Source organism: Berghia stephanieae, chromosome 9, assembly GCF_034508935.2.
Source record: "Berghia stephanieae isolate SIO BIC M18660-M18661 chromosome 9, UCSD_Bste_1.3, whole genome shotgun sequence".
In the NCBI taxonomy this organism is placed as follows: Eukaryota; Metazoa; Mollusca; class Gastropoda; order Nudibranchia; family Aeolidiidae; genus Berghia; species Berghia stephanieae.
The window spans coordinates 44,777,390-44,789,889 of NC_088368.1; the positions used below are offsets into that span (position 1 = coordinate 44,777,390).

The window sequence follows — 12,500 nt, forward strand, 5'->3', positions numbered from 1 at the left end:
TTCCAAGAGCAAACCATCAATGTACTTAGTTTGAGATCACCTATAAGTCTCATCTGGACACAAGCACAAAATCCAAAAAAGAAGAATACACTCAAATGCTTCCATTATACATTAAAAATAATACATATTAGAGAGATGATTAACAAGGAAAACAATATCATCTCCCAAAACAATAACAACGCATTTGACTGTTTCCCTCACAGCCAGGACTCTGGCCAGGGCCAGGACAAAACCAAGTAATCTCATTCCAAGACAAAGACAGAAAGCATGTTGGAAAACAGATATAAGGGGATAGATGATGCAGTATGTACCTCCCTCCCCACAATGGGAGGTCAGGAACCCCACCCAGACAGAATATTTGGACCTTCAGATCCGAAAGCAAGTGTTGTACCATAAGACCACATAGCCGCTGCATGCAGCAAAGACCAGTTTTCATGGAGATTGTAATAACCTTTCAACTGACCTGTGTCTCCATCTCCATGAGTTTCTGCTTGACCTCCTTGACCTCAATCAAAGCCTTGGCTTCCTTGGTCTTCATGGTGACGACTTCCTCCTGGAGTTGTCGGATCTCTGTCTTAGTGCCTTTGCCCTGGGGAGATGCCTGGCGCATTCGATCCATGTGGGCCTGGCAACAAATTTTAAAAAAATAAAATTTAAAAAAAATCTAATATGAGCTTTTATATAGGGCAATATCCACTAAACATGCTCAAAGCGCTTTACAAATGGTCCCTGGCCAACAGCAACATTTAACATGTAGGACGGGACATGATGCCTGTTAGGCAATATTACAAGGCTGTTTACGACTAGGTACTAATTTTACACCTGAGTACGGTGAGAGAATGAGTAAAATAGCCTTCTCCAAGGACACAACTATGCGCCGAGAGAGGCTCGAACCCAGGACCATAGGATCCGAAAGCGAGTGTCATACTACTAGACCACATAGCCCCACAGATGCTATTTATAGAAATATATAATATTATAGGACTCGTTAATTTATTTCTTTATCTATCTGTTTATCTATTTCAAAGAAAGCTCAATATTAAACCAAAAGCTAGATTTGCCTAAATCAGTCAATAAAATGGAGAGAAAGATATAGGGAGTAAATGTAACTCATATATTATAAGGGAACAACACTAAACAAAACGACGTTTCAGCCTTTGGCCTTTTTCAAGTAAACACAATATATATATATATATAAAAACAATGATGACTGTTTGATTAAAAAAAAAAAAACGATAGAAAAACACATTTATAGATATATACTATATTATAGGACTCATTTACTCACTCAACCCTAACACCGACTATATCCGTAGTTTACCCAGGGTTACTTTTACCCCATGCCTATTTATTACATTTTTCTGAGACATAATTATAGGCGTAGTATCAAAGCTAATGGTTTTAGTTTTTGCATGTTAATGGTAGTTGAATTAAACTATCTATGTACATAACATAAACATTTTAATACATTTTGTTTCCAATTTTGAAAAGTAGCAAAAATCTCTAGGATTGAGTGACTTAATTTCTTTCGTTATTTATTTATCTATTTTACAGCAAGCAAATGATATTGAGACCTTTAAAGATGGACTGCAAACTAGAGAAGGAACATAATTAACGTCACTCAGTGCTTTGTTATTGTTTTTAGACAGCCATTTAGGTCAATCAACATTCAAAGGTTACACATAGTTGTCTAATCTCTGTCTTACTGCCTTTGCCCTGGGGGGATGCCTGATGCAGTCCATCCACGAGGGCCTGGGAGCACATATATAATATACTATATGACTCATTAATTTATTTCTTTATCTATCTATTTATCTATTTTAGGGCAAGCTCAATCGTAAACAATGATGACTGATTGATAAAAAATAAGGTAGAAAAACAGCCGAAATTTTTTTTTTTATTGAGACCTTTAAAGATGTAATACAAACTATAGAAGGAATGAAATTGACATCGCTCAGCTCTCTTCGTTATTGTTTCTAGAAAGCCATTTTATGATAAGGTCCCACTAAATTCTATCAATCTAGAAAGCCATTTTATGATAAGGTCCCACTAAATTCTATCAATCTAGAAAGCCATTTTATGATAAGGTCCCACTAAATTCTATCAATCTAGAAAGCCATTTTATGATAAGGTCCCACTAAATTCTATCAATCTAGAAAGCCATTTTATGATAAGGTCCCACTAAATTCTATCAATCAGACTATAAAAGTTCAAAGGTTACACATGGTTTTGTGTCTTGCTAAGCTATATTCGGCTGGTGGACATTGTATTTTAGCTTAATGTACACCATCAATAATGGAAGTCGTGTAATTTCTATTCTTATGTCTGATATGATGTACATTGACAGAAACCCTACAAAAGACATCTAACTTCTACGTCATGGCACAAGACCGAAGGGCTAGAGCTCAGGTGGTCGTTGGTTCGGATAAGTAAGTAAGTAAGACAGAAACCCTCAGAGGGATTGAGTCAGCCATTGCCTGCCTACCTCCCAGTATTTTTCAATCTCATTGACTTTCATCTTGAGTTCCTTCAGGGACAAATTGGCCTCTGCCTCCCTCAACTTGACAGCGATCAGTTCCTCCTGGAGTTGTTGGACGTCGTTGCTGGGGGCTCTCTGTAAACGCTGGTTGGTCTGGGGGAACGAATAGTGAATTCATTTGTCATTAAATGGTCTATGTCTTGTGACCTGCAAGTTCCAGGTTCAAACCATGTCTGCTGCAATGTGTGGCCATGAGCAAGTCACCTTACACTGGCTCACTTTGCAACATCTTACTGTGGCCGATGACAGGAATATTTTAACCTTTGCTTGAATTAGGCACTACGGACTCCACAGACTAAATTTTTCCATTGGAATAAGTGACAGAAATTTTAATTCCTTTTTTCCTAAAAAGACCAGAATCAATTTGCAACTGATGTCCCAAATTATAATCGGTAACATGGGACAAAATTCTGAATCAATTTAGTAAAAGTACAATTACAGGCCACATGTCAGAGGTTCTGTTTGAAATAATTTTACAATAACCACCATGCATACAGCAGAAACCAGTGGGAGAGGAAATAGGAAGAAGACGATGGAGGTGGATTGGACACACGCTCAGAAAGAATGATTCCACTATAACAAAGAAAGTATTGGACTGGAACCCTCAGGGCCGAAGATCAAGGGGAAGGCCACGAGGAACATGGAGAAGAATTAAAGAAGCTGATATACAGAGAAGTGGTAAGACCTGGAATGAGATAAAAAAGATAGCTCAGGATAGAGAAGGATGGAAACTGTTTGTCTGTGGCCTATACCCTGACCAGGGTGAAAAAGGCAATGATGATGATGATGATAGAGAGGATGGAAACTGTTTGTCTGTGGCCTATACCCTGACCCAGGGTGAAAAAGGCAATGATGATGATGATGACCATGCATACAGTCGGGTTTTCATCTGCTGGAAATATTTTTTAAAATACAATAATCCATATATCGGGTGCGAGAAAAAAAAAGCCCGGAAAAGTTTGGAATCCTGCAGCTGCCAAACTATCAATTTTACATCTGAAATTGTTACCAAAATGAAACCCAAATTGCTGTTTATAATTTCTCGAAAAACTTTATTGAAAAATTTTAGTTCCATGAGTGTGTTAATAAAATAAAAAAATAAATAAAATTGAGCTTTTATATAGCGCAATATCCACTAAACGTGCTCAAAGCGCTTTACAAGGGGTCCCTGGTCAACAGCAACATTTAACATGTAGGACGGGACATGACGCCTGTTAGGCGATATTACAATTTTTTGGACAAAGACAACGCTGTTAACAACCAGATACTCATTTTACACCAGAGTACGGTGAGAGAATGTGAGTAAAGAGCCTTTTCCAAGGACTCAACTATGCGCCGAGCGCGAGGCTCGAACCCAGGACCTTCCGATCCGAAAGCGAGTGTCATACAACTAGATCACATAACCGCACGTTTTATTAAACCCACCCCCAAAAATGCCATATCGAAGATTTTGGACGTAATTCTCAATTTTTCATGTGATTTGTCGATCTCTCATTTTATCTTATAACTGATCCGTAGCATATTTTTCCCATGATCCAATTGGTTTTCTAATGTCCTGAATAGCGAGTCGATCCCATGCATTTTGAACTGATTCTTTTAACTCTTTAGTCTGTGTGTAAAACGTTATAACATCCTTATAAACCATCAATGACCAAATGCTGTAGTCCGTAGGATTCTAGTCAGGGTACATTGGATCGAGGCTATTCATATTTGGAAATATAGAGAATATGATTTCTGCTCATACTGATACTTAGATGAAAATGGAGAAGCGTCATATTGGGAACAATACAGACAATTGTTAGAAACTAAAAACTTATTCCAGACTTTGTCCTGATTAGTCATTTGGTTTTCAAGCAGACATGGAAACTTCTTACACTACTAGTAATAACACTGAACTGCTAAAACAAGACGCAATTTTGGAAACTTTCGATATCATGATTTTTATACGTGTTTGGTGTAACTGGCATAGTTTCTTAACCAATAATGCATTTTTAAAAAATTAAACTTGGCAAGAATTAACTTAAGGCTTTGTTCTTGTTGCTTCTAAAATTTCGAATACCTTTGGTTACAACATCGTACTGAAATAGCGTTGTAATTTGTTAAGTTTTTCTCTTCTTTTTTTTTTCTTGCGCCCTATATAAAGCTATTACCAGCTATTTACATTGTCTCCAAATCCCCTAACCAAGCAACAGTAGCCTTTCAGAGTCATAAGGTCGACAGATACACAGTTTATCTAGGAAGAGACAGTAGCAATTGCTCGCTACTCCTTTGATAGGACACTAATCAATTGCAAAGTACTTTTCACATGATGTAAGATGTCCATCTTCTCAACTGTTGGGTTAGCTGGGAAGGTTTGTTAGGAGGACGGAAGTAAAAAGTACTTTTCACATGATGTAAGATGTCTATCTTCTCAACTGTTGGGTTAGCTGGGAAGGTTTGTTAGGAGGACGGAAGTAAAAAGTACTTTTCACATGATGTAAGATGTCTATCTTCTCAACTGTTGGGTTAGCTGGGAAGGTTTGTTAGGAGGACGGAAGTAAAAAGTACTTTTCACATGATGTAAGATGTCTATCTTCTCAACTGTTGGGTTAGCTGGGAAGGTTTGTTAGGAGGACGAAGTAAAAAGTACTTTTCACATGATGTAAGATGTCTATCTTCTCAACTGTTGGGTTAGTTGGAAGGTTTGTTAGGAGGACGGAAGTAAAAAGTACTTTTCACATGATGTAAGATGTCTATCTTCTCAACTGTTGGGTTAGTTGGGAAGGTTTGTTAGGAGGACGGAAGTAAAAAGTACTTTTCACATGATGTAAGATGTCTATCTTCTCAACTGTTGGGTTAGCTGGGAAGGTTTGTTAGGAGGACGGAAGTAAAAAGTACTTTTCACATGATGTAAGATGTCTATCTTCTCAACTGTTGGGTTAGTTGGGAAGGTTTGTTAGGAGGACGGGAGTAATAAGGAAAAAAAAAATCTTGACTGCTCTAGGATCGATACTGGTCCTTTTGCATAGGACACAAGTGCTCTACCACTCAGCTATCAGAACACTATATATATCAATACTATAATAACTTATATCTTGAGCTTTTATATAGCGCAATATCCACTAAACGTGCTCAAAGCGCTTTACAAGGGGTCCCCGGCCAACAGCAACATTTAACATGTAGGACGAGACATGACACCTGTTAGGCGATATTACAAATTTTTTGGGACAGAGATAACGCTGTTAACAGCCAGGTACTCATTTTACACCTGAGTACAGTGAGAGAATGCGAATACTTTTCACATGATGTAAGATGTCCATCTTCTCAACTGTTGGGTTAGCTGGGAAGGTTTGTTAGGAGGACGGAAGTAAAAAGTACTTTTCACATGATGTAAGATGTCTATCTTCTCAACTGTTGGGTTAGCTGGGAAGGTTTGTTAGGAGGACGGAAGTAAAAAGTACTTTTCACATGATGTAAGATGTCTATCTTCTCAACTGTTGGGTTAGCTGGGAAGGTTTGTTAGGAGGACGGAAGTAAAAAGTACTTTTCACATGATGTAAGATGTCTATCTTCTCAACTGTTGGGTTAGCTGGGAAGGTTTGTTAGGAGGACGGAAGTAAAAAGTACTTTTCACATGATGTAAGATGTCTATCTTCTCAACTGTTGGGTTAGTTGGGAAGGTTTGTTAGGAGGACGGGAGTAATAAGGAAAAAAAAAAATCTTGACTGCTCTAGGATCGATACTGGTCCTTTTGCATAGGACACAAGTGCTCTACCACTCAGCTATCAGAACACTATATATATCAATACTATAATAACTTATATCTTGAGCTTTTATATAGCGCAATATCCACTAAACGTGCTCAAAGCGCTTTACAAGGGGTCCCCGGCCAACAGCAACATTTAACATGTAGGACGAGACATGACACCTGTTAGGCGATATTACAAATTTTTTGGGACAGAGATAACGCTGTTAACAGCCAGGTACTCATTTTACACCTGAGTACAGTGAGAGAATGCGAGTAAAGAGCCTTTTCCAAGGACTCAACTATGCGCCGAGCGAGGCTCGAACCCAGGACCTTCCGATCCGAAAGCGAGTGTCATACCACTAGACCACATAGCCGCACAGTAGTGCCATAATACCATAAAAAGGTCACGGTACTTACATCTTCAAGGTCATGAATTTTGACCTTCAGCCCTTTGATGATGTCGGCCGTCTCCGTCTCCCTCAGTCTGACGGCGATGAGTTCCTCCTGTAAATGTTTCACCATGTTTTGTTCTTCACCCTGGTCCAAGTACACGGCATCTTCTATGATTCGGGTCTGGGGGGGGGAGTAAAGTAAATAATTACTAGAATCAATTACATTGTATAGATAGTTCGAAGATGACGTCACTCATGTCTTTGTTATTGTTTATTGCCATCCGCGTTTATGAGTAATGCTCACTGAACTGTATTAACCTGACTATAAACGTTCATAGATACACACAGTTTTGTGTGTTGGTCCGTTATACTTCCGGATGGCAATGTTATGAGCTTCTTAGCCAAGCGCATACTATGTATAGTTATATAAACACACACATTTTAAGATAAAACAAATCAATTAAGAAAGAAAGAAATGCATAAATAAATTGACAAATAAATATAGAGTACATTCAAAAAACTAAATAAGAGAAAGAATGAATAAATAAATAAATGAATGAATGAATAATTTTTTTTTTTAATGTATAAATAAATAAATATCTAATTGAATTCCTTTTATTTTTAACTCCAGCAAAAAAGTTATACTTTAGTATTTATACATCATGAGAAAAGACCCCCCCCCCCCCACACACACACACCCCTCTCTCTCTCTCTCTCTCTCTCTCTCTCTCTCTCTCTCTCTCTCTCTCTCTCTCTCTCTCTCTCTCCCTCTCTCTCTCCATCCAGCCAGCACTTATCAGGTAGCTGGATTTGTAAGACCTGTTGGAAAGTACTTTGCACTACACCAGGCTACTACCCATGGGTTTCCAGGACTCCTACCAGAGCTAGCTAGCTCTTCAATCCCTGTTGGACGGACTGAGGGGTCGAGACCAACCTCTACTCCAACCCATATCCAAATTAGTCCGATTGATTTCCAGTCACGTGCTCAACAGGCCGCGCTATGGCAACTCCCAGAATCTTTACCATCCCTTCCTTGAAACTACCCTAGTCATGAGGTCCTTTCTGATAGGATGACTGGGCCTCATTTCACCTTAATGCCCCTATGATATCCCATCTCATCCTTGGTGGGCTCTTGTTTTGTTTGTTTTTGAGTGTTTCACGGCGCTTGCAACACATTTAGGTCATGTCAGCGCCAGTAAAAAGGGGAAAAATGGGATAGTAAAAAGTTCTAGAATTACAATGAAAAGCACCAAAGAAAAGTAAGACAAAGGGGAATTGGTTCAAATAGATTCCAAGAGCACGCTCAAAGTACTTAGTTTGAGATCACCTAAAAGTCTCATCCAGACACAAACACAGGTCTCGACTAAGAGGAACACACTCAAATGTTTACAAATCATATATAGTATGTAAACAAAACAATACAATGCATAACAGAGAGATGATTTACAAGACAAAAAATATCATCTCCCAAAACTCTAACTATACATTTGATTGTTTCCCTCGCAGCTTGGGTAACCGGCCAGGGTCAGGACAAAACCAAGTAATCTCATTCCAAGACAAAGACAGAAAGCATGTTGGAAAACAGATATATAGGGGGATAGAAGACACAGTAAGTATCTCCCTGCCCACTGTGGGAGGCCAGGAACCCCACCCAAGTATAGGGGGATAGAAGACACAGTAAGTGCCACCCAGCCCACTATGGGAGGCCAGGAACCCCACCCAAGTATAGGGGGATAGAAGACACAGTAAGTGCCACCCAGCCCACTATGGGAGGTCAGGAACCCCACCCAGGTATAGGGGGGATAGAAGACACAGTAAGTACCACCCAGCCCACTATGGGAGGCCAGGAACCCCACCCAAGTATAGGGGGATAGAAGACACAGTAAGTGCCACCCAGCCCACTATGGGAGGCCAGGAACCCCACCCAGGTATAGGGGGATAGAAGACACAGTAAGTGCCTCCCTGCCCACAATGGGAGGTCAGGAACCCCACCCAGGTATAGGGTGATAGAAGACACAGTAAGTGCCACCCAGCCCACTATGGGAGGCCAGGAACCCCACCCAGGTATAGGGGGATAGAAGACACAGTAAGTTACCTCCCTGTCCACTATGGGAGGCCAGGAACCCCACCCAAGTATAGGGGATAGAAGACACAGTAAGTGACCTCCCTGCCCACTATGGGAGGCCAGGAACCCCACCCAAGTATAGGGGGATAGAAGACACAGTAAGTGCCACCCAGCCCACTATGGGAGGTCAGGAACCCCACCCAGTTGGTGGGCTCTACTCTCTTCCTGGCAGCCCCTTATGATACCCCTTCCTTGGACCTACCCTATTCTTGATAATTTAACTTGAGCTTTTACATAGCGCAATATCCACTAAATGTGCTCAAAGTGCTTTACAAGGGGTCCCTGACCAACAGCAACATGTAACATGTAGAACGAGACATGATGCCTGGTAGCCAGGCGATATTACAATTTTTTTTTTCTGACAGAGACAACGCTGTTAACGGCCAGGTACTCATTTTACACCTGAGTATGGTGGGAGAACGTGAATAAAGAGCCTTTTCCAAGGACTCATAACTATGCGCTGAGCAAGGCTCGAACCCAGGACCTTGAATCAGAAAGCGAGTGTGATAGCACAAGACCACATGTCCCTATGATATCCCTTCCTTCCTTCCTTGGACCTACCCTCTTCTTGATGTCCCCAATGATATCCTGGGCGTCCAGCAGCTTGCCCCTGGTATCCATCAACTGCTGCTTGGTGACGCTGAGTTCATTCCGGAGGGCATACACCTCCTCGGCCTCTTGAGCTCTCGTCACTTGGTCCTGGACGAGGTGATCTGCCAGAGTGGCCGATTCCTGATGAGAAAAATATATAAAAATAAAGGATGAGGCATGTAAAGACTTAAAGACATATTTAATTTCCACTATTCTGCCGTCTTAAGGTAAAAGACTGTATGTTTACTTGTAATAAGAGGCCACAAACGGTCTTTTTCCTTAAGACGCCGGTACTGGTAAATAAAAGTATAAAAATATTTTTTTTAAAACATAACAGGAGAAATCTAAAATGGAAAATATTTAAAGCTAAGAAATTTCACAAAAAAAAAAAGAGTTCCATAATTTTCTTAAACCGAAAATAGAGACAAATTTACCCCCCAAAATAATTATTTAAAAAAAAAAAAAAACTCTCCGGAGACGATGATGGAAATTGAGCAATGACAAGTGAGATTCAAGACATGGAATTTTAACAGGAAAAAAAAATAATTTGGTAATGATTGTCAATTCATCATTTGTATATGGTCAAACCGATATGATAATTAACCCCCTCCTTACCACCCATAGGAAAATCGTCACATTCGTTACAATCTAACCAACAATTTTCTTATTCTGATTTCATTTTGTTATATTTATAGCCATACAAACTCGACACTGTGTTGTAGAGCTCATTTTCCTGAATAAAATATAGAATATACTCGTTGCTAATCTGTTTGTAAAATCTATTGTTGCATTGGGTGTGTATGAAGTTTTGGGGTAAAATTCTAAAAATAGATGGTAGGGAGAGAGTTAAAACCATAGTCAGGTGTCCAGTCGTATAATATCTATCTATGTATTGTATTGTATTGGTATCGACAGGAGGTGATGCAACTGACACCCTACTTCATAACCCAATACAGGCCAAAGCCATCTACTGTACTGTACATCTATCTGATGGTTAGAACAATAATCATAACCAATGCCGACCATACGACACAGTATGACAACACGAATCAATCAGCAATCACGTGCAATGACTAAAATTTATAGAATGAGAGAATTAGAAAAAAAAAATTAAAAAGTAAAAACAAAACAAAACCCAAAAATAAAATTTAATAGCTGCGAAAATAAAAAAAAAATAATAATAAATTGCAGGCACAAACAACTGTGTACGATGATCTTAAAAAAAAAATAAAATAAAAAAAAAAAACAATTTTAAAAACCCAAACAAAACAAAAACAATAAAACTGCAAGATGAAATTAAATACAAGTGTCGATATTACAATTACATGTACGAAAGGTCGCAAATTAATTCTATCCAATCTTAGGTTTTGAGGCCAAAATGTAAAAAAACAAAACAAAACAACCCCAATTTTAAAGCAAAAAAAATCGTAAAGTCAGTCAAGTCAGTCTCAGACAGCAGACTCCATTCCTTATGTAGATACAGCAGAATCCTACATGCACTCAATTCAAAGAAGCCATCATTCAAAGTATTATGTGTGCGTGTGTCGTGTGTGTGTGTGTGTGTGTCGCGTGTTGTGTGTGTCGTGTGTTGTGTGTGTCGTGTGTTGTGTGTGTGTCGTGTGTGTGTGTCGTGTGTCGTGCATTGCACTTTCAAATGCACAAGAAAACAGAAGGGGAGAAAAGTGTATCCGAAATCAAAGGCTTCATTCATAACCACGTTAATATCGTAATGTGCAGAGTATTGTGTCTAAATCCAACATCCAACTACTTTACTATCCAAAATAAATAAATTGAGCATTTATATAGAGCAATATCCACTAACGTGCTCAAAGCACACTACAAGGGTCTCTGGCCAACAGCAACATGTAATATGAAGAACGAGACATGATGACGCCTGTTAGGCGATATTATTATTATTTTTTTTCCGACAGAGACAACGCTGTAAAAGGCCAGGTACTCATTTTACACCTGAGTAAGGTGAGAGAATGTGAGTAAAGAGCCTTTTCCAAGGACTCAACTATGCGCCGAGCGAGATAGGCTCGAACCCGGGACCTTCCGATCCGAAAGCGAGTGTCATACCACAAGACCACATGCCGCAGTGCTGGGTTCAAGTCTTGGGAAAAAACTGGACAAACTTTCAGACATTCCAATCCGGATTGGAACAGAGGACCTCTTGGTACAAAGGTGACTTATCATCAGATTATGTCAAACATTTACATTCTTATCTGGTCTATTTTTATACATTTTTTGTGTATAGATTCAAAAATTCAGAAATTCATGGTTTTTTTTTATCTGACCATCAGTCAACCCCACCATAATACCGGTTTTAGGTTTTGGTCACATTTAAGTCAGTAGAGAGGCATTGAACTAAAATGAAATTGTCTATGATTGCATTTTCATTGAAAGATAAACAAACAAATATCAATATATATCAATATATATATATATATATATATATATATATATATATATATATATATATATATATATATATATATATATATATATATATATATATCACTTCCTGATGAGAGCGAATGGTCGAAACAATATTGTAGAAGTTGATCATAATTATAATCGAAATAATTGGCACTTTGGTTATTTTCCTTGAGCAAGATTATTAACCCTCAATTTGCTCACTGTGACAACATGGGTGATTCCTGTTGACACCAGACGTCTTGTTTAATGAATTATCTATATTCCTTCGTGGAATGCCTAGGCGACGATATCTTATGATGTCGTGGCGCAAAAGGCATAATCATATATATATATATATATATATATATATATATATATATATATATATATATATATATATATATATATATATATATATATATATATATATATATATATGTACAAGTTTGTGATCGTTGGACCAGGTCAGTTAAGAGTTTGGTGGCAAAGGATTTGATGATGAAAATAATACCAAAAATGTACATGAAGCTTTCCATTAATGTATATTCTAGCAGGATATCAGCTATATGAATTGAATGGTTAGGTCAGAATATAACCAAAATAAAACAAACAAACAAAAACAAAAAAAAAATAAAAAAGAGGGCCCGGGGGGGGGGGGGGGTGAACTGAAAAACGAAACAAAACACACAAAAAGCGGGAATATATTGT

The 12,500-nt window shown here is 38.6% G+C and overlaps 1 protein-coding gene across 2 annotated transcripts in view; it reads right to left on the reverse strand.

The window, feature by feature from the left end:
- LOC144980310 (ecotropic viral integration site 5 ortholog-like) overlaps nt 1-12,500 on the reverse strand; it is a 239,567-nt gene that overhangs the window by 14,914 nt on the left and 212,153 nt on the right. For both annotated transcript variants that reach the window (XM_078927965.1, XM_078927964.1), the window contains 4 exons: nt 9,345-9,515; nt 6,684-6,839; nt 2,486-2,632; nt 464-625 (listed from right to left, as the gene is read on the reverse strand). In XM_078927965.1, coding sequence (XP_078784091.1) covers nt 464-625; nt 2,486-2,632; nt 6,684-6,839; nt 9,345-9,515 — 636 coding nt within the window. The remainder of the gene's footprint in view (nt 1-463; nt 626-2,485; nt 2,633-6,683; nt 6,840-9,344; nt 9,516-12,500) is intronic.